Genomic DNA, 23,599 nt, shown 5'->3' on the forward strand with positions numbered 1-23,599 from the left:
CTACTATCGTCTAACAAGGTAGAAACACAGTATCCTTTACAATAACCATTGTTTTCGACATTTTTCATCATTTTCGGTAAATTAAATCAATTTTATTAATTGCGGTAAATATTATTTGGAAGTAAGAATGCATCTTTAAATCATTGCTAATAATTATAAACCAGGACATTGTTGATCAAATCTTAAGAAGGCTCATTACTTTTTGTAAGTATGTGCAAAATAAGTTTTATTTTTAAGGTCTTATGTGTACAAAGCATTAAAACCCTAAATTGATGATATAACGTTTGATTCGGAATATTTGTTTTCATGCAATATCACTTATCCAGGTGTTAAACTTTTAAACCGTGCTGAAATTAAGTATAGATTGTAATGCTTTCTTACCGCGGATTTTTAAAAAAGTGTATTTGATGCGGATTGATTGTGACTTTTTCTGTAATAGTATAAAGAACAGAGAAACATCAAACATGAACATCTTATTGGGACTTTTAGCGATAATTGTGAGTGAACGTGGACTGCAGGGTGCTCATGTTCATATTGCAAGCAGCACTATCCTTATGAAAGACATTTTTAAAAATCTTAGTTTAAATCATATGTTTATGGCGGAAAACGGAACGTCACTTTATTTGACGGGCAAAAATTACATTTACCACCTAGATACAGCTAATCATTTTCTTGACCTATCTGAGATTGATAAAGTGAAAACTGGACCAAATGATGTTGTGAACGGCGAGTACAAAATTGACGATATTACCAATATCGTGATACCGTATGGACCGGACGAAGTGATTACGTGCGGTAGCAGTTACAGATTTTGTCATATACGATACCTTCGAAACATCTCTGACTGGACAAAAGGTTTTGAACCCTCCATAAACAATAGTGCTGCCGTGGCATTTGTTGCTGAATTTGATAATAAAACGTATGTGTTTGTTGGATGCCCACATGAAAACAATCAACTTAATACCCGCTGTGACAGATTCGGGATATTTTGGTTTGAGGACTTTGAAACAAGAAGATATGGACCACGGTTTACGACTGCCGGTGACATACTACTGATAACAGAAACTTATGTTAAAGGGTTAGCTATTGATAATCACCGACTATTTTTCAGCATACAACGAAATAAGACAGATAACTCTACTCTCAGCAGAGTTGCAAATGTTTGTCAGAAGTATACAGATTCCGCCCCGAGATCGTATGTAGATATGCAACTAAAATGTGGGGACTTCAATTACTTGCAGGCTGTTGAAAAAACATGCTATACAGAAAAATGTTTAATTGTTGCAACATTTACCCATGGAGGACATTCGGTCGTTTGTGCATACCTATTCTCGGAGATCAAATCAAGGTATGTGTGAATTATTTATAATTTACAAACACTTTTAAAAACAAATATTTTAATTTTAATATTTCATATCAACTCAAATTGTGTTCTGCTGGGCGTACAAATAACATGCGCCGTATTTGTTAATGTGTGGCTTTTATTGTCAACAACACTTAAGCTAAATGTCTTTAATATGTTTGACAGTTTGGCAGTCAATATTAAACGATGCTACAATACAACTCTTCAACTGCCATCCGGTGTTTACGACTACTTCAATTATTGGAAGAGACCATGTACTGGACATGTAAGTAAACATGTTTAAAAGATGTACATAACACATATTTTCTATTTATAATAAGTCACATGTTCGATCAATTACTCACAAATTGAACACAAATACCAAGGTAATTAAGACTGTATAAGCGTTGTCCGAATCAATGTATAAAATATATACAATGTTATTTTATAACATTTCATACCGCGAAAATGTTAACAATAACCCAAGTAAATATATGCTAATTACGTCCAATTGATACCAGAAACTATTAACATCGTGTTTTTTTTTAAAGATAAAAAATAAACCAAGTTGTCAGTAAAAATGTTATTCATTTCATTTTTTTCTCTATGACTGTACGGATTTGATTATCTTTATTTTGATTGTACTTCCTCTTCCGTTTTCCTCTAACTGTTTGAATATAACTATTATAACATGAAACACATTGATTGCATGTAAATGCATATAAATACTTATGTAAAAAACTACAGAAACAATCTCAGTAGCCGAAGTTAAAATATAAACCCCGTTTAATGGCACTGGGTAAGTTAGCAACGGACCGATGATAATTATAACACAATTTGTTACTGTCATTTTCAAATTCGCGTTCAATTTACCGGTTGATATGTTTCAAACCATATCTCACATGGTTAAACCAGTTAAAAGGATAATGAACTTTTTTTTTTTTTTTTTTTTTTTTTTTTTTTTGGAATTTCCATTTAGTATAGCAAATGTAAAATAAATGCAAATCAAAACAGTCACAAAAGGATGGAGTGAATGCGTTTAAATTGTATAATACCTTTGTTATTTTTATTGTAAATATTTGTTTTTAAATTTCTAAAATTTAAACTTTCCATAGTTTATCTGAACGGATGTAGGCTTCGTTTGAAATTTTTATCGAATAAAACTATATTTGTTTCCAAATTAATTAGTTTACATCGTCGTATCCATTCCGTTACCCTCCATCTATGCATAAACGTATCGAAATGCATTAACTGTGGTTTTCGACAATTTTGGTATTCATAAAATACTTTTTATGTTTTTATAAGCCTCTCAATCTCAGCGGAATCAACGCCACTGATGACTTCTTCTTATGTAACGAAGAAGGATACGTTACCTTCAGTAACGTGATTGGTGATACGGCCCTGCAGATGAATGTCAGTGTACGGCTGAATCACACGGTTGTAACTGCCCTCGCATTGGTGTCTGTCCGCGGACGTGTGCTTGCTCTTTTAGGGACAGCTCAGGGAGAAATAATTAAGGTGAGTACATATAGGTTATTGAATACATATTAACATAAAATGCACACTTTATGGTACGGCGGGATGAGAAAGAAGGCTCGGCTAAATGCATGATATATGTTTTACTTACAATCGTGACAAGCTCTACCTACAACATTTCACAATTGTCACAGTGTCAACACAATCACATTTCGTTTGCGCCTAATTTTGCGTACACAAGAAATCGCTATCTGGTTTGGCCATAATTTTAATATTGATAATGATAATAATAATAATAATAATACCTTTGGGGGCTGAATGGCCGGTACTCTTAAAGTCATATGCCTTGAAATGGTGTGTTATGTTTCTTATATTAAATCAAACATTTTATATAACCATTCAATATTTTTACAGCTTTTTTGAAGTGATTTATCAAACAAAGCTTATAATGTTTACTTCCGACATTTTCTCGCCATTGTAAAAATTGCAAGCAAGATTGGCAAAAATATTATTTGGACCGTAGACGTCTTAAAACTGGTGTTGTGGTTTGTTTAAATGCAGTGATATACGGTACGATTGACTTTATAGTTACGAAGAAGGAACACACTTTGGTAAGGTTTGATATCATCCTATAGATCACGTTATTCCTTATCCTCATTATTAATAAAACAATGAAAAATATAAGGACAAGCCCAGTAGTCGAAAATCCAAAACTAAACCCTGTTTAGCGGCACAAGGCAAGACGACTATAAACTGTAGACATAAACAAATTAACATCACAAACATAAATACAAACACCCAAACCAAATCTATATCACATGCACAAATACTAACACAACAAACAAACCGTACCTTCATCAAATTTGTTTCACCATTAAATGATGGGATTACCGCCTTGGAACAGTCAGGGAAACAGGAGTCAACTGGAACCCGAGTCTACTGGGGGCTTAGATTAGTTAGAATGGACATAACTGCACGCTTGTCCCATCATTTATCAATAATTGCTAAATTAAAATATATAACCCGCATCAGAGCACGCATCAACTTGAAAACAATGAAGAATAAAGCCAAAACATAGCATACAAACTGATCAATTAATTACAAGTACTCAACGACCGGATACCAACATCCACTGTTAACGAAGAAATGAACCCCGAGCAACAGTGCAAGCCTAAAGATGCGCTCTTACTCCCAAATAAGATGTGCATCAATAAATACTATTGTTTTAATATACTGAAAAGTATTAATAAATATCGAGAACAATGATTCTTATGAAGGACACCGTGTTTATTATGAGAGAAGAATGCAGAAAACACGGTATTTCTTCCTAACGAGTTGATAGTGATCAATGTAAATCTTTCAGCACTCGATTACCAGTCAATTGATATCTGTGCGTTTTCAGCTATTAAATACACGGTTACAATTTTGTTATACATTTGTATGTATGAATTTTAAATACTAGTGTCAATTTAAGAGGTACGATCAAGTCATTGAAGGACAACTATCAGCTTTGTTTTTTAATACACTATATATGTAAATTCGATGTTTGCGGAAATAAATCCATCAATAGTTTAGTGCTAGTTTATACATGTCAACAGAATGTACGTTACTGTCAAACTGTTTTTGCTGTCTACCTGCCACCATGTTTGTTTCATCCTCTCGTCATCTCATTCTTTTTCATTTAGGTTGCATGCATGATTGTCCAAACAATCGCTGTTTCAGCACGTTCAGTGCTTTGATTCTTTTTGACTTGGAGATAAAGTGAATTATAGCCTAAATAAAATATCAAATAATTAAAGTTCTGTAATCCTCATTTAATTTTAGTATAACTACTGTTTACGCTGTAACCAGGACCTCAGTATTGTAACAAACTAAATATTTAGAACATTTTAAGTAGAAAAATAAAACATTTAAGTACATCCTTATGTCAACAAATAAGTACTACTTTCTGATATTAAACATAACATTTAATTACATAACAAGTTCCTGTTGTGAAATAAATAAAATGAATGACATTCTTGAAATATTTAGGAAGCACTTAATACATCCTAAGTATGAAATCATTAGTCTAGGCTTAATTGAATCTTATATGAAAAAATCCTGTAGTTCAAATGAACAAAAACAAAGAGTTTTATAGTATGATCGTTTTGATGTTCGTAAATATGTTTTGTTAAGTCGTATGCCTCTCGCTGAGTAAATGTTGGGTTTTAGACTTGTGCCGCTAAACAGAGTTTTCGGTTTTTGTCTGCTCTTGGACTTGCCCCTGTAGTTCCCACTATATTTCCAAATGATATTATGTTTGACTGTCCCCTATAAATTTATTTACTTCAGAAAAATATACATTTTAAATTTTAATGTTACTAGATGTAACTCCTACCTCCAGGCCCTGGTGTTTCCACGAGAAGAGGCTGAAGTCTTGCCCTGGAAAGCTGTTGTTGATAGTGGCCACGCAGTACTGCCAGACATGTTCGTGCATGGATACACAATGTATGCATTTTCGGAAAATGTGGTAAGTAATTTGGTTTCTCACAGCCTGCTCACGCGTATTTCTGGACATATAATTGTCACGAATGTGTGTTAGGATCTTTTTTGGTCTGTGCCTTGAGAAGGGGTCGACATATGGTGTTAGCCTTACGGACCAGTGAAATACATAGCCATATTTTGCACTGTTGCTACGCGATGAAGACCTTACTCGAAGAGGAGCAAAACAAAATTTGAAAACATAAGGAATTAACCCCATTGGCATGCGGTATTCGCGGTATTAAATGAAATACGAGTACCATTTTTGGAGTTTGTTGAATATTGACATGGAGAACTTTACTATTCACATGCGAAATCTTGACAAATAAATGCACGTGTTCACTGCGTATTAATTTACTGGTATTCATTTAGAGCGTTGCAATTTGTATTAAACGCCATATTAAATCGAACGATTTTACTAGGATTTGGTGACCAACTTAACCCTATTAATTTGTGTTTTCACCATTTTAGCACTATTACTGTTGATATCATGCAGGTAAGAAAGATAGAGTTAGCGGACTGTTCCAAGTTTTCAACTTGTGACAAATGCATGGCAAGCAGGGAACTCTTCTGCGGATGGTGTCTTTTGGATAATAGGTATTTTCATTCAAGGAATGAATTGCGGGATTGATGTCATTACCGGGGTATGAACGCAATTTGGCTGGTCAAAGTGTGTGGAGTCCCCGATAATGATATCAACCCGCAATTTATCACTTATATTTACACAAATAGTTAATTATTTTTTCAAATGAGGTCACAATAACGCTGGAAATGATCAACAACTTGCAATCCTTTTAAACGTAAAATTGAAACACTTATGGCAATAATACATTTAAAATATAATCAATTAACACTTTCTTGTTGATTTATATTTCGCGGGACTTGCTGACACAATACAAACAATAACAAGATCAATACTTTTCATGTATATTGTTATGCGTTGAATTGCGATCCAAACATATCCGAAGATGTTGCGTTCATCAATTGATAAACGCAATTGCGGAAAGGAAGTTCATTTAAGGAATGGAAGTTGAGGTGTAAATATTTAAAAAAAATTTTTTGCAAGGTTAAGTAATTAAAAACTCGAAGACATGAATACTTATAAAAACGTATGCCTTAAATTAAACCACATTCGTTTTAAACGTCGACAATTTAACATTCATCTCCTTATTACTTAAGTAAAGAGTGATGTTAAAAGAAGTAATATATAAAAAAAGTTAAATGTAGTAAGTGCAAATCACAGTTTTCAATACATCAGTGCACGTGCGGATATATATCAACTTTAACATTTTTCTAGTATTTAATTTTTAAATAAAGTTGAAGTAGCGTATATAATCTGTAAACCTCAATTTACCTCGAGATGTTTCATGTTTCATATTTTTTTTCAGATGTACGACCACAATAGAGTGTTCAAATTCAGAATGGATATTGGCTGAAGGCTTAGCAAGAGTTTGTCCACACATAAACCAAACAAGTCCTAACGCGATAAGAACAGATGAATCGACTGAGGTGGTTTGATGTGTCACATATTGCTTATTTGAAACTAATTTCAGATTGAAATGTATAGTCTTGTCTCTCCGTACTTAATTCGAGTTTGTGTAATGTATAAAGAACAAACTTGAGTAGCGTGTACATTGATATTTTGTTCTACTACAATCAATACAGATCTTCCTTCCTTCATCTAATCTTAAAAGCAATTGTTCCAAAATGATTTTATTAAAGATGCGTTATTTTAGTTCATTGCCGATTTGAGAGAAAAGTGTTTAAACGTGTTAAATGACTTATTCTTGCAGCTGACACTTACCTTGTCCCATAACATGAGCATTGGACTAGAGTTGAGATGCCAGTTTGAAAGCTTGGTCGACAACAAGACTATACTGATGAATAGCAGTGTTCCGGGGGTAGCAAGGGGCGACGAGGTAACAGTTACGTGTAGCTTGCCAGACTGGACCAAACTAGAACATTACATCGAAGGTTTGAACATATATACATAGTATAAATAATCCTAATAATTTAATCAAATTCTGTAATCACATTCGGAGCTCCTCGGCTATTTTATCAAAAACAACCTGTGATGTATTTGGACGGTTTACATAATCAAAAAGCGGTATGTTTAAGTCCGCTGCAAGTAGATCGCGTAATAATTTTTTTAGCAGTTAAACTTTATGACTTAACTCTTCGGAATCTTAAATATGTTTGCAATAATACACTTCACTGTTAATCAATTTAAACTTAGATCAATAGATACAACTCTTAAACACTACATTTAATTAATGATATAATTCAATATATAAAATAATAAAATTTACGAACTACTTCTATTGATGTACCGGCATACATCCGAGGTAGTTTTCGATAAAAAATATCCTAGGAGCTCCGAATGGTGTAATCAGTCTATTTTGTACTATGGTCGAAATCATCGTTAAAACGCCTCGTCCTGTAGTTTCTATAGTATTATTGAGCAAACGTTCGCGTGTAACTTTTTATCTATACCTCTAAACATTCTGTCAAAAATATAGCATTTTTTAATTGAAAAATACAAATGATCGGACCAAAAATCCCGCATAACACACTGCAGCTTTCTGTTTTTGTATTACACACTAGACCGGTACTACTTGTTTCGATCGCACATGTTCAAAGTGTCAACAATTATGCAATTGCATCATTGGAAATGCAGGAAGAAATGTCAGTCAATCTATCAGAAATTCCAAACAATCAAAATACAAATATTGCCAGACAAACCTCATCGTTGGCAGTAACGGCTCTTTTGGATGACATGTCCACCGCAATACAATCCAATATCGCAAACCATATGTCCGAAGTAATTTCCACAAACACTTTCTCGGGACAAATCCTTCAAAATGCTCGGCTACTCAAACGTAACATCACTATCAACCACTACGTCATATCGTCACAGAAAAACAAACGTAGACGGATTCGTGTAATCGATAGTAACAGTGATTGAGTGCCCTTAAAGTGAATGATTCCATGAATAAAACTCACATTTACTGGCTCAACAGTGTAACCGTTTACTTGATTCAAAATGGCTGACGTTTACTTTCGCTTTAGGCAATTCATAAGTGACGTCACACAGAGTCGCGTGAATTATTTATATTCATACGCCATTCATATTTTGTATTGTACATGTATACTTGGTACTATTTTGTTTAGTGTTTACGTGTTTGTGGATTCGATGAAATTAAAACGCTAACAAAGTTTGCTGTTTTTAATCAGAAATAGTTTGAAGGTATATAATAAAAGGAAAATAATATTCGTCGGCTGATCCGTGGTGATGTATCACTTCTCGTTGCTTGTGGAGAATCCGTATCGCACTCGACCTTTGGTTCGGTCTCGTGCGATACGGATTCTTCCACAAGCAGCTCGAAGTGAAACATCACCACAGATCAACCGACTAACATAATATTCCCTATATATAGCATTTACATATTTATGGTATGAGAAACGAGTAAATGTCATAACAATATGAATATCGGTCAGTATGTATATTCTGGTCAATGCATTTGCATGGCAATTTCTATTTGTAGGTACCGCCAGTGTGTCTGTCCTACTCTTCACAAACGTTTCTTCTGTGGCTGTAATGAGAGGGGAGTTAACTGTGTTTCAATGTGAAACATTTACAAGGTATTGTTTACCTTATATTTGTTAAAATTCATATGATAAGAATAAATTGGACAAGAAGTTAAATAGTGTCGGAAACTTTCTTATTCTGTTGATTCTAATCACCATCTCTTACTAGTACAACTACCTATGAAATCATACAGTTTAACAATAAAATAAGCTAGAAAACGTCTGGAGTTATCCTTCGAAATATCTACGAATGATTCTTGAGCGGCATTTATATATATGCTATTTGTTTGTTGTGTTAAAGGTGTCGCAAGTGCAGTTTCAGTCGATGGACATGTGCATGGTGTCCTTTGCAGGGACGTTGTATCAAAGAAAACAACTCATGCAATGGAAATGAGGTTACACATGATATTTTCAAATGATTTTACTTCTTGTAAAAGAAACATGTCATCTACGAAAGTTAATGATGTTAAGGTAACATTTAAATGTGTCGAGTTTTGAGCGTATGCTTAACGATCAAATAAAATAATACAGAATAAGAAATATGCGATAAAATGAGTGATCCTTGTAAGTGCAATACAAGTTTGACGATAGCAGTGAATCCGTGTTTTTAATTTAGGATTTTCATTTGTGCTACAGAATAAGGGCTTTTTATATTCAATGACGTCTATGTTAAATAAATGAATTCTAGGGACTATTTCATTACTACAGTCTGTATTGTTGCAATAAGACATCTAGCTACAATTAGATTCAAGTTACCTTCTTTCAGAGTTCCGTAGAGATCAGGGAGAGAAGCAGTTGTCCACATGTTACAGACTACACCGTTTCTCCTCAAAACGTGCTAAATGGTCACGGTGATGCACATTTAGCAATTGAGGAAAGCTACAATATTACTGTTAAGGGCGTGAACTTTATTGAGGTACAAAAGAACATTCTTACTCAAATGAATGTTATAAACACTGCATTACGCACTATTTACATGTTTTCAATAATTGGTCAATATTTAACTATTGATATTAAATATTTCCTAGAGCAATATAACTATTTAATCCCACAAATTGGTGTATAGATATAAAAAATACTTGAAGATACAAAATTTAGTTTTTAGAACGTGTTGAATTTTCGTAGCTAGTCTGTTGATCGAAATACTGGTATTAATAATAGGAATATTAATTATGATACTTCCCTTACACGTTTTTATTATTTGATATACATAACACTAATAAATAACTAATTATATATATATATTTTTTTTAATTCAGACTAATGGTTCCGCAAATTACCAGTGTTCTGTGAAACACTCGGAGAAAAACGGCGAAGAAAAATTTGCAGCCACAAGAATGAATGATTCGGAGATAATGTGTCACATCACAAACTTAAAGGTGAAAAATAATAACATTAACATTATGTTATGAGGTCAAGAATAGTTTTCATAGATAAATTAAATATTTAAAACAATTTCTTTGAACCCATCCAAAGCATTGATTCTTATTACAAACACGGGCCAAATTGCTTTAATATTTTAACGCAAAATGGCACATGAAATGTAGCACATTCGGTATATGTTTTAGGAAAATAATACAAAGAGTGTACTAGTTTGATCGAATGTAAGATCGTAATATATTTCACCAAAAGGTATAGTTCACGAGTGGCATTTTGCTTTTGGTATTCATCAAGTGAAATATATTGCGATCTTCCACTAACACAAACAATATTGTATTTTGATTTATTATTTGCCTTAAAATAACATAAATTGAACGTTAATTTTAGTTTTTCGGAAAAGCGCGCCAAATTGTATGCAAATGTGACGACGTTGTTGAAATTGGTGTGGCCCCACTTTCTGAACCGCTAAGTATTCCTAAAGAAAGTGAGGTCGAGGCTCGTATTGTCTTTTGTAACAATAGAATTGATAGGAGATAATTGGCGAAAATTCCTATACTGCGCTGCAAAAAGTTGCGTCTCTTTCTTGTAGAAAGTTGTTTTTAAATTTCATAAAATAACACAAATACAGAGCTAATTTTTATCTGCAATTCACAATAACGAGTATAATTAATAATACAATAATGTACTATATTATGAAGAAAACTATAGAATAACAAGGATTGGATTTAAGTGATGAATATAAATACATAGCACAATATAGCTACATTTAATTATATTTTATACATTTTGTTTATTATACATTTAATTACGTTTCAATAATACATTTTAAAGGTTTAAATAAATGGCACATATTGCAATATTTATAATAAATGTTTTGACTGATATAAAATTTAAACATATATCAACACATAATTCAACTCTTTATTAAAATTAATTCATACACATTCACTTTAGTTTTACTTGTGATCTTGTCTCATTCGCCAGTTCTCAGCTGATGAGCCTTTGCTTAAACTTACGATGGACCCGCTTCCTTGGCCGCTGCTTTCCACCATTCCATTGAAGTGCTGGTGTTGATTTTTCGCATTGCATTTCTCACATAGTTCCATAAGCGACTCTCCCGTTTTCTGGTTTTCAGGCTGTATATGTAGCCATTTAGAACTAGAGCCTGATCGCCTCTGTTAATCTCCATGAACCGTGTACTTACTAGCACGTTTGCCATGTTAGGTGGTTATGAATGCAAAGTTGGTAGTGTGTACGCTTATTTATACTCGTACTCAGGCCTTGCACATTAGGCGAGTGCTCCGATAAGATTCTTAGTAATTTTATGATTTTTGGAGCATAGTGCACAGACAGAATGAAACCCTGGATAGAGCTGGTTCTTAACGTGCACCAGTGTAAAGCACTGTCACAGGGGCCCGCACGTTAACGTCCAAAAAGACGACTAGTATTTGTTAAGTGGTGCGTCGGAAAATCGTGCCCGAGTTACCTGGATTGACGGTCAAGTGTGTTACCACTAGTTCAGGGATCCGTCTAAAAGGATGCAAAGGAAAACTGACCCTCTTTCTATACTGTTAAACATTGACTTACAGTTATTGACCCGTTTTCTTAGTTTCCAGCTGCTAATTATCATAAATGTGTTAATTTCATTAATAAGGACTCATCAGTATTGTTTTTGGAATATTTGCAATCAGTTCTGAATTATTTTGGTGACAATTTGTTTTTCATCAATATAAAATTAAAGAAACTATTTGGGTTTGAGGTGCGAAGAGATAATTGGTGATTATTTGTAATTGAGAAAATTAGCGGTTTGGAAAGTGGGAACAAATCGTTGAAATTATGTTACAGCACTGAACGCACTGCCGTTCGGTTAATAAGTAAAAGAATGCTAATTTACCAAAACAGTAAAAACTATCAAATTATATTTTCACTGTTAGAAACAGTATTTTTTATTTCACTGATAAATCTCCTTAAATCACTAGAAAGCATTTAATAAATTTCCGTTAAATCCGACTCAGCGTGGACACCTACCTGCCAATGACAAATAATGTTTGTGTTATAAATTGAAATAAATGCTGGTAGAACAATTAAAATGAATACTTGTAATTACTGAAGTATCATTTCATTAACTAGGGAGGCATGCCATGGAATCTGGACTCCGCTTCAAGTCTTCATGTTGATCTTCAGTCAAAACAGCTTGACGGCCCATCATTTAAAGGTACACTATGATAAGTTAATGATGCTTAATTATAACCATTCTTTAAGGAACCTTGCACAATATTTTATTGTATTATTTATAGTGTACCTTTTTTATTTAAGTCTGTAAGTATAGGTGTTTTTTGTGAAAATTCATTTTCATTTTTTCAGTTGTGTTTTATCAATGCGGTTCTCTGATCTACCCACCAACCAACTGTGGACAATGTGAAAGTTTTAAATACTACCAGCCATATTTAAGATGCCAATGGTGCAATGGGAAGTGTATCTACGCGGGAGAGCCTTGTGCAGCGGCAGGAACCATGTGCCCTGACCCAGTTATCACAAAGGTATTTGAAATTTAACCATTTAGGCAGACTACAAAAAGTCATTGCTCTTTGTTGTAATCTTATATAAATATGAACAGTCGCATAGGCATATTTGAAAAAGGAAATAAACAACTACGATTTAGACCGATTTCGTGTGTAATTCTCTTACTAATGATTTCAATATGAATTAAACAGAGTTGGCGGTTTGATTATTATTTGACATTTGTTATGGGTTTTGTCAGATTTCGAATTCCACCGGTTCCTTATGGGTTTAAAAAGAAATTATTTCATTGTAAATGAAAAGTGTTTTTGCTGATTCCGTGTCTTTTCCAAAGTTTTTTAACAATACCATCGGTGTTTATTAATTTTGTGAAATGTTGACCGCTTTAAGAGATATTGGAGGAGGTTACTGGAACTTAGGCGGAGATTCGGTCATTTATAACCTATGTTACAGGTATATCCACTTTCTTCCCATATCAATGCCATCACGCCCATTACTGTCGAGGGTTATAATCTTGGGTCCCATCCCAACGAAACACTGAATGCTGTTAGTGTCGGAAACATCTCATGTGATACCATGTACAATGCCAATGTTGTAAACATATCAACAAGGTCGGTATACAACTTAAAAGCTACATGTATATGTAATTTAGTATTTTATTCTCTGATCGTTTAATATATAGATCAAATAATTAGAAATAAAATACAACTGAAGTCGTTGCCAATGTATTGGGTCAGTATTGCAGTTTCAATACAAGTAAAATACAATTTCAATCAATTAGAACCGAAAGGGTCTTTCTTACAATATGGTTAAATACTGTTAGATACAATGTCATGAACATATGTTTCAAATATATAATAAGGTCTCTAAATATTTGATCGTAATCTAAACTAAGAACTTAAATGTTTTAGGCACATAAGCTGCTATTTTGATGTTTATAAATGAAAATCAATTCTGAAAACTGAAACAAACATTAAAATGTAATATGTTGTTATATTGATTTAATTCAATAAAATATTAACTAAAATAAGATTAAAAAAAGACAGATGTTGCACTGGCAGATCAAACCGGAGCCCTTTCAGTTTGCAGCGGACTATTACCACTACAACAAAGTGACAGAGGACTAAACAATGTTTTTAGAAACATTTAAACACTTTTGGTGTTTAATTCTTATATTTGCATGTGTATGTTAATATTCTAAAGGTAACTTGAGCATACTGTCGAAAACTTTCTTCCTTTTGTCGACTTGTTTCGCTATTAGTAAGACGGTAAATAAGAAGTGATACAGAAGCCTCGTGCAACCAAAACAAATAAGGTCGACATACAGTTCGTGGTGCCTTTAAGCGTGCATATGTCCGTGGACCTGTCCTTATCCCAATATCGACTTTACAATTCCTTCAAGCAGATCAAGATTATAGTGTTAGGTTTGCAATTTTTGTACTGGTCTAATGAGTGTAAAAACTAAGGATATGAATGATTAATTAGTATGTGGTTTCTTAATGTTGAGTGTAATGTATTTGTAATTTTTAGAATAACGTGTAAACTTGGACCAAGTGAAAGAGAAACAACAGAAAATGTGATAGTGAATATATCAGGACACAATCCAGTGGTGTATGAAAAATACAGCTTTAATGTATGTCTATTTTATACAAAAAATTATGTTACAACTTGGAAATAACGTCAATAAATATTTACGTGAATAAAGCATAGAAAATATCTTCTATTTGCAACAGTATATAATCCTCAATAACTAAAGTCGGCTGTGTATCAAAGCACTTACATCCATTAATTCTAAAAACATAGATATTCAATGAAAAGGTAGTAATAGAACACCAAAACATGTGCAACTTTGGAAAAAATTACTTTGCATCGTCATCAATACACAGTTTCAGATTCCTAGAATAACAAGGATTTTCCCTAATTACGGGCCTTTTTCTGGCGGTACAAATGTTACAATTTATGGAGAGCATCTTGACACAGGTTGGGAGAGGACCATACAGATTGGGGAACAACTCTGCGGACTGGTTACAGTACCTGCGTACGTACCAATTAACATTTTGAAGTTGAAATCATTATCGTTTGATCGAATTTCTTTTTTATATAATTTAATTGGCATGATGGTTAATTGTCATGAACCTCTGAAAAGATTAAAATTTGCTAAGGTCTCTCAGAAATAATTGTGTAAAATTCATTAACATCTTTACTTATTTGCATTATTGCAGACTACTGAGGAATTGTTGTCAGGTGTAGTATATATGAGTCTTTCAGGCTGTACATGTGCCAACTATAAAGTGGCAGTCAAATATTAAGTGGCTGCTGACGGGCGGGGGACTGTGGCTGCTAGGCTTATAGTGGCTGCTGTTATTAAAGCGTCTGCTGAGGTCGGTCTTAATGCTGACGTAGCTAGCAGAAAAGAGCATTGTTTTGCGAGTGCTAGTATCCAAGAAACATTTTGGTACCTTATTTTATCTGCAGCCATTATATCTTATTAGTTTACTGTTTATGCCAGGTTCATAAAGCCAAATATGGCAGAATGTAGGACAGTAAAATTTAATTCAACCACCCAGACGAATGCTACAGTTTCCATGGTTTTCGATAATCAGGCGGTAGAAGGAGTCAACTTCACGTATGTTCCCGACCCAGTAGTTTGGAATATTCAGCCAAGAAAGAGTTTTGAAAGGTATACGTTTGAACTTCGTTTATCCAAATGAATGCCGCTTGAGCGGTTAATGGATATATACGTACCCAGTCTTGCTTTATATACTTTATCCAGTCATTTTTTCTCTCCAACATAAAAGTCGAGGTACACTGTGTTGTTACAGCCATTGTATTGTTGGCGACGTGCAAACAAATAATCATGGCCAATTCTAACATGCACATATTCACAATGGCAAAACAAGCATGTGTAGCAAGACAAACATGTGTAGCAAGACAAATATGTGTAGCAAGACAAATATATATAGAAAGACAGACATGTGTAGCAAGACAAATATGTGTAGCAAGACAAATATGTGTAGCAAGACAAACATGTGTAGCAAGACAAACATGTGTAGCAAGACAAACATGTGTAGCAAGACAAATTTGTGTAGCAAGACAAACATGTGTAGCAAGACAAACATGTGTAGCAAGACAAATATGTGTAGCAAGACAAACATGTGTAGCAAGACAAATATGTGTAGCAAGACAAATATATATAGAAAGACAGACATGTGTAGCAAGACAAACTCTGACCAAATTGTTTGTCGTGTTCGACTTGTTCTTTCCATAAATTAGCGGATAAAACAGGAATAATATTGCTATACAGAAGCGAGTTTTTATATAACTATATAAACAAGTGTAAACTATTATTTCATTGACAAATAATATTAATATTATATTAATAATTGCATCACTTCTTTACACAGCGGAGGAAGAGTTTTAACAGTGACTGGTCTGAACCTGTTATCCGTACAAACACCGAAGCTGAAGGCCCAAACCAGTGACGGAATGACTTCTGTTGAAATGGTTAATGCATTAGCGTTGGATAGTACACGTTGTTTTTAGATTCTTTTATAGTTTTACAATAAGTGTAATTATGTTCTGACACATTTAAACCTGACAGTCGGACCGACGGACTTGTAATTAACACAGGTCGAGCCTGTATTTTACTGGTTATGGCCGGTGGACCGACGGTATTTGGAATGTCTGTGATATATATGTTCAATTTATACTAAAATGATACAATTACAGCTATGATAGTTTATTAAAAACATAATATTTTGATTTTTTTTATTTTGAGTATAAATGTCAATTTTTTTTTCAATTCTAGTCGTGCATACGTGGAAAACCAGATGACCTCGCGGACAGTAAGTTTAATGGATATTTAACATGTAGAAGTCCAATCTTTTCTTCCCGAGAGTCTAGACCTCGAGCAAACCGATCATCCGAAGTACCGAGAAGCATGGAGTAAGTTTTTCCTGGAACTTCCTTTATAGAATTCAATGATTACATACGTCATTCAATTGTATTCTATAAACCATTTGTTAGATAAACATACAAAAGTTTTAACATCGATACTGTGGATAAATGGACACATTACAACACCTTCTGATATAAGTTAATCATAGATGCATAAACTTCATTTTATAAATGGAGCTTTTGTCAAACCCAAACGCTTATGAAATGCACAGATATATTGATTCAGAGAAACATATTCGACCTAGTTGTATGCGTCAGTTATGGCTTTCCATATTCACTAACATTTGAGGAATATGCCATAGGCTTAGTATTATTAGTATGGACGGCATGGGCTATATGGATTTTTGTTCGTGCAAACTATGCTTTTTAACGCGTCTCAATTATGTTACAGGGTTAGCTTTACCATGGACGATGTGGATTCAGTCAAGAATTTGCCGGCCAACATATCTGTCATTCGATACTATCCTGATCCAACAATTGACAATTTCACCGAGACTCAGCGCAACTTTCAAGTACTCATTATAAAAGTGTGTTTAAACAATACATTACTTTTTTATTAATTTGGTATATATATATATATATATATATATATATATATATATATATATATATATATATATATATATATATATATATATATATATTACAGTTTGTTTCATTTCAAGAATTAAAATACATTTGGCGCTATATGCATAAGGAAAAACTATATATTAACATATACTTACAATACATTTGGCGGTATATACATGCATATACAATTAAATATGTATTCACATATTATCACAATACATTTCGTGGTATATGGATGAATACTATATAAGGTAGTATTACAATAATATTGTGGTATATACATGTGTATTGATGAAATATATAACATATTATTACAATACATTACGCGCTATACGCAAGTGCATGTATAAACTATATAACGAATTAGTACAATGCGTAATAAAGCTTTCGAATGAAAAATTATTCAAGGGCGATCATTTGAACGTGGCTGCCAGCGCGGAAGACGTTCAAGTTTTCGTTGATTGTGAAGAATGCAATGTAACCACTCTGGAGCACAACCGGATCATATGTAACCCTCCCACTAGTGCACCCAAGTGTAACGTTGCCGGACAAACGTTGTTTACAATCAAGGTAAAGGCAACATCCGCTATTGTTTGTTACAAACATAACGCATTGTTGAAACAGACAGGTAATGACTCTTATTACGCATTTCAAGTTAAAGAAGATTGTACTGCACTACGCATTGTCCGAAGCAGTGCTTTAATCATAGTATAGTTATTTCATCCTTACGTGTGGTCTAAACAAAAAGTTGTTAATAACATAAATTTACGAGTCGTCTTAGCCCAAAAGCAGTTTATTACATTCATTATGTATTGACTAAAAGAAAATGCAGCAAAACGTTCATTATGTATTGTCTTAACCAGAGAGCAATTTTATAACATTCATTATGTATTGTCTTAACCAAAGTGCAATTTTGTAACATTCATTATTCTTAACCAAAGTGCATTTTCATAGCGTGCATTATGTATTGTCTTAACCAAAGTGCAATTTTAAAGCATTCATAAGTCTTAACCAAAGTGCATTTTCATAGCATTTATTATGAATTGTCTAAACCAAAGTGCGATTTTATAACATTCATTATGTATTTTGACTAAATCAAAAATGTGTTTATGGCATTCATTATGTACTATCTAAATCAAAATGCAGTTTTATAACATTCATAACCTATTGTCTAATCCGAAATGCTCCTTTTTACATTTAGTATGTATCGTCTTAACCAAAAACGCAGCATTTTACATTTAATACGCGTTGTCTATACCTGGCCCAATTTTCTCGAAACTTCTTAAGCTTAACAGGCTTAAGTTGCTTATTTCAATTAGCCAAAATACATACTAATAATGGATTTTGATAAATGAAAAATGGTTTCTTCTAATAAGCATACAGATTTTTCTTGTATAATTTCTAAAAACTCTTAAAGAAGTAAATATGACCCATATTATAGAACAACAAGAATAGTGAGTTTAGCTTAATCCTGTTATAAGGAACTTAAGAAGTTTCGAGAAATTGGGGCCAGACGTCATACTAAAATTCATTGCTTAAACATAAAGTAGCTTAGATATCTTCAATGACATTGATTCAACTAGATTACATTTGGTTACTTTTTTTTCGTCCATAACGATATGTATTATTCCAACCTTTCATAAATACAAATGATGTTTTGTTAAACTTATTTATTCACAGGTACGCATTGGATTTCTAGAACGAGAGGTCGGTAAGATGGGGTATGGAAGTTCCGAGCCAAATACCGATTGCAAGAACATTCAACTTATAGGTAAGCACAAAAGCTAGTGAGTATGTATGATCTTGTTCCAAGGCGGTAACACCGATGTTTATTGAATATTGGTTACGATATTTTAATATTCCTGTAATATGTAATTGTTGAATGTCTGTTTCGGTTAATCCTTGCGCATTCAAACATGCTCGTACTTGAATTATTTAAGGAATGAATTGCGGGGTTGTTGTCATTATCGGGGTATGAACGCAATCGGGCTGGTCAAAGTGTGTGAAGTCCGAAGGATATCCCCGATAATGACACCAACCCCGCAATTCATTACTTATATTTACACCATTAGTTCATAATTTCATTCAATAAATGTTAAAAAAAATACTTCATTTTATTTAAAAAAAACTTTCAGTAAACCTTTCTTACCCATTCTGTAAATATAACCACCCGACTGTAACCGGAAACATTTTTTCAAATGACGTCACAATAACGCAGGAAAAGATCAACCACTTGAAGTTACTTTTAAACGTTAAATTGAAACACTTATGGCAGCAATACATTTAAAATATAATAAAATAACACTTTCTAAAATGTTGATTTATATTTTACGGGACCTTCTGGCATAATACAAACAATAACAAGATCAATAGTTTTCATGTTAATTGTTATGCCATTAATTGCTATCCGAACAAATCCGAAGATATTGCGTTCATCGATTGATAAACGCAATTGCCGAAAGGCAGTTCATTTAAGGAATGGAAGTTGAGGTGTAAATATTGACCCTTGTGCTCGTCCATATAGCAACTTAAAAACAGACAAACACAATATATGTTATATATCGAAGACTAATTGTTTAAAGGATATAACTAAACTGTTGTATTTACCTCCCTTTTTGTGATTCACTATTTTTCAGGTGGACTTGTAGGCGCAGGAATGATTTTTGTCTTTGTGTTGTCGGTTATTGCATTTTATTTTAAATCGAAGAATAGAGTGTTTTAACAGGAAACAGTGAAATATGTTATACAATGCTATTTCTGTTGTACTTTTACTGCATAAACTGTATAATGCTAGAAGAGAGAGAAGTCTTAACCCTTAAGCGATTTGAGCACGTAAACAAGATATTTTATCCTGTTATTTGCATACAAATCGATCCAAAAACAAGGTGTCATGTAAAGGTTGCTTTATTAGGTTTGTTGACCACGCTGTGTTTATCTACAGTCAATTGGTCACATGACCGCGAAAACCGACTTCTTTTTATTTCATGTATATACATGAAGTATACTCATTAATGCATATGAACTACTCTAGTTATTATAGTTTTGTTTCCACTCTATTTTTTTTTATCCAATTCAGTATTAACCCGTTTTATGGTAATTTCTTATGTTGTTATAAAAAGGTGACATAATAAATAGGTTAGTGCCGTGGATGGATTTTTATATCTGGCTCTGCTACGGAAAGCATCGGGTCCCCCTTAAGCTCACCCGATAAATTCCACCGCCTTGCCACATAAACTTTCTCCAACTACGGCACTATCCTAGAATTAGTTTTATCTCGTTTGTTTTTATATTAATATTATATAGTATGTGTTGTAATATTACGATGATAGCTTAATAATGGCTTGGCCATGTATTTAAACAGCTATTTGAAGAATATGATATCAGTTTGTGGTGTTTGCCATTCGGAGCTCCTCGGCCATTTTTATCGAAAACAACCTCGGTTGTATATGGACGATTTACATATGTTTAAGTCCGCTGCAAGTAGAGAACCTAGATCACGTAGTAATTTTATATTAGCAGTTCAACTTAATGACTCTACTTTTGGGAATCTTAATTATGTTTGCAATAATACACTGCACTTGCAATCAATTTAAACTAAGATCAATAAAAACAAGCTAAATTACTACATTTAATTAATGATATAATAAAAAAAAAATACGGACTACTTCTACTGATGTACCGGCATACATCCGAAGTCTTTTTCGATAAAAAAATTGCCGAGGAGTTCCGAATGGGTGTTTGCACATTTTGTGTCTCTCTTTCAGTGCCTTTTGGGCACTTTGCTTGTTCCTCTGAACAGGTTTAGGAATTGACATATATATTACTGTACTTTTGATTGTACTTTTGAGAGTAATGTATAGTATTGTGTTAATCCTTGTAGTTTCCATGTTTTTGTGTATACATATTTTTTAATTACCTTCTGTGATTATATCCTTTTTTAAGCGTCTCATCTGTGATGTACATGTTGCTTAATGCTCCATTAAACTGATGAAGAATTCCAAATTCTTTTCAGGATGTTATATGTATGCATTGTAAAAAAAGAACATAACCAACTATATTTGAAAGGTGTCTTGATTGCTATAGCTAACAAAAGGTGGTCAGTGATCAACCGAAAATGTTGAACAAAAATAATATGAATGTCGGAATGAGCTTAAGAAAGTGTTGTTGCAAGTTAGGTTGATGAGTCATATACCGTTTATTTATTTGAATTCACACAGTTGTTCACGGACATCAATTAAAAAATTCAAACTACATCATATGTTCCTAAATACAATTTAAGGCCCTTGAATGTCTTAAAGATTTTAAGCACATTGGCTTTTTTGACTTTATCTAAACAAATGTGCAACCCGTTGACTTGATTCTTCACACAAGTATGCAGGGCAATCATACAATTAAAAGCAAGGCAACTTTAAATATCCTAAATACAAATATTTGGCCTCTGACTGACTCAAAACGTGTTTATAGTCCCTGTACATACTTTTCATCTATAATGGAAGCAATTCAGTTATGTTTCTTAGAGACAAAGTAGCGCTTAGTCGATCTAATTTTTGAGAATATATATAAATGACTTGATACATCAGTTTTTCAAACAGTGTGATATGAAATTGATACTTTCACGGTTTTTATAAGGTCGCCATTTATTGCAGTTAATATCAGTTTTGGTTTTCACTCGGATATATCAAATGTTATCTTATACTGAATCCATTATCACCTTTATACTTTGTTTATGTTATTATTTTCGTTCTTACAACTGAATTTGCTATACTTTGAGGATATGCAAAACTACTAACCTACTTAGACTTGGGTAATAAAAGATTGTATAACGCTTTATTTATTATTTATTTTATTACTTTATAACTCGATTGTGAAGACAGAAGAAAGGTTATAAAAACACCTGTCGGGTCTGTTTTCTGGGCAGAAACAAGTATTGTTTCCATTTTATTGGCGAATAAAATGTTCCCCTGCTTTGGATCGAACCAACCGAGGTGTGAGGCAAATCACCCATGTCACTAGACGCATCTTACCCTTCAATAATGTTTACTAAAGATCTGAAAGCTAAGATAAGCATGTCTTGAATCTGCAACATATAAAACAGGCTCGTTTAAAGTGAATGTCAATGCATCATCTTCTGATAAGTGGAAATCGTAATCACTAATCGATTGCTCTAATAGTATATCATCATAGTTTTATCATATAACGTCTTTTGAACAGGAATGGCCTTAATGATATGGTGAAGAAAAACACTGTGTAAGGTCTTTCATCCGGCTTCCTCGCTTTTAATACCAATAAACTTCGGTTTTGTATCGGAAAACACTGAGTAGGACTGATGTGAAGCAACGACTGTGTGAAAAGCAGAACACAGGGCGAACGATTTTGATGCACACATTTTCAGTAATGAATACGATTCGTCAATTAATATTTTGGCAATGTTGCATTTAATATGTCTGACATCCTTTATGAAACTGAGACTGTTGTTTTCATACTTCCGATGCATTTTGTGCCTTCAAATGATCTCTCTTCTACAATGTTTTCATTGGAGCAGAAATGGAACCAATTTACGTAGGGAAACTAGCTTGAGACACATACTTCTTGGCTCATTGAACGTTAGATTTCAGCATACATGCGGTAGATTTCATTTGTTGGACCACTTATTATCATTGATTTAAAGGAGCGCAAATGATAATACAAACCTACTAACATGCATATTATGTGTACTATTTCCTTCCAGTACATGCACATAAATAATTTATCATATACCTTAATGAAAATAATATGAACAAAATGAAAACAGCTATAGGTGTACCACAGACCGGATACCTTAAACAAAGATTAACTCGCATACGTTGCAAATGTTTACAAAAAATGTGCCAGCTGAAGCACCTCGCCCCACTGTTTTTAATGTTGATACATAGCAGTCTTTAAATGTCAAGAACCACTGGTGTGTCTGCTCTCAGACTCAGCATCACTTACACTGACATGGAAATAAAAAATACCAAACTGATAAAATTGCATGATACAACGTTCAGAAAGGATGTATTCAACAAACATTTCATGTAGTGGCATCAAGAGCCCAAGCATTTAATCAATTTTGAAATTTGTTTTGTTTATACCATCTGAGCGTCGAATGACTAATTTAATACAAAATTATCCCAAAGGAAACCCAATCTTTTTCGCACAAATACCCAATCCTATGCCTCGTATTACCATTATGATGTTTAACCACAGATCTAATAAATACATTCATTA

At 33.4% G+C, this 23,599-nt stretch overlaps 1 protein-coding gene across 3 annotated transcripts; it reads left to right on the forward strand.

Annotated features, from left to right (window-relative positions):
- Positions 1 to 262: 262 nt before the first annotated feature.
- On the forward strand, positions 263 to 22,178 carry LOC128239320 (plexin-B-like). Of its 3 annotated transcripts, none has more exons than XM_052955922.1 (23): positions 263 to 1,348; positions 1,529 to 1,628; positions 2,648 to 2,860; positions 5,202 to 5,327; positions 5,835 to 5,935; positions 6,727 to 6,847; positions 7,132 to 7,312; positions 8,884 to 8,980; positions 9,228 to 9,321; positions 9,693 to 9,842; positions 10,186 to 10,305; positions 12,437 to 12,521; positions 12,671 to 12,846; positions 13,280 to 13,437; positions 14,357 to 14,459; positions 14,713 to 14,864; positions 15,336 to 15,506; positions 16,231 to 16,330; positions 16,635 to 16,771; positions 17,175 to 17,310; positions 17,762 to 17,923; positions 19,034 to 19,124; positions 19,990 to 22,178. In XM_052955922.1, the coding sequence occupies exons 1-23, from the start codon at positions 408 to 410 to the stop codon at positions 20,073 to 20,075; spliced, it is 3,801 nt and encodes a 1,266-aa protein (XP_052811882.1). In that variant the 5' UTR covers positions 263 to 407; the 3' UTR covers positions 20,076 to 22,178. The 3 variants fall into 3 exon arrangements, with proteins under 3 accessions (XP_052811882.1, XP_052811883.1, XP_052811884.1); XM_052955923.1 differs by having other exon boundaries at positions 1,171 to 1,348; positions 2,662 to 2,860; XM_052955924.1 differs by having other exon boundaries at positions 1,171 to 1,348; positions 2,722 to 2,860.
- The last annotated feature ends 1,421 nt before the right edge of the window (positions 22,179 to 23,599 follow it).

Source organism: Mya arenaria, chromosome 6, assembly GCF_026914265.1.
Source record: "Mya arenaria isolate MELC-2E11 chromosome 6, ASM2691426v1".
Classification (NCBI taxonomy): domain Eukaryota; kingdom Metazoa; phylum Mollusca; class Bivalvia; order Myida; family Myidae; genus Mya; species Mya arenaria.

Bases quoted from the DNA above. Each gene is read 5' to 3' on its own strand.
- LOC128239320 (XM_052955922.1), top strand. From the start codon at position 408: ATGCGGATTGATTGTGACTTTTTCTGTAATAGTATAAAGAACAGAGAA. The intron at 16,772-17,174 runs GTAAGTTTTTCC...ATTATGTTACAG, and splicing joins GAAGTACCGAGAAGCATGGA to GGTTAGCTTTACCATGGACG. The intron at 17,924-19,033 runs GTAAAGGCAACA...ATTTATTCACAG, and splicing joins AAACGTTGTTTACAATCAAG to GTACGCATTGGATTTCTAGA.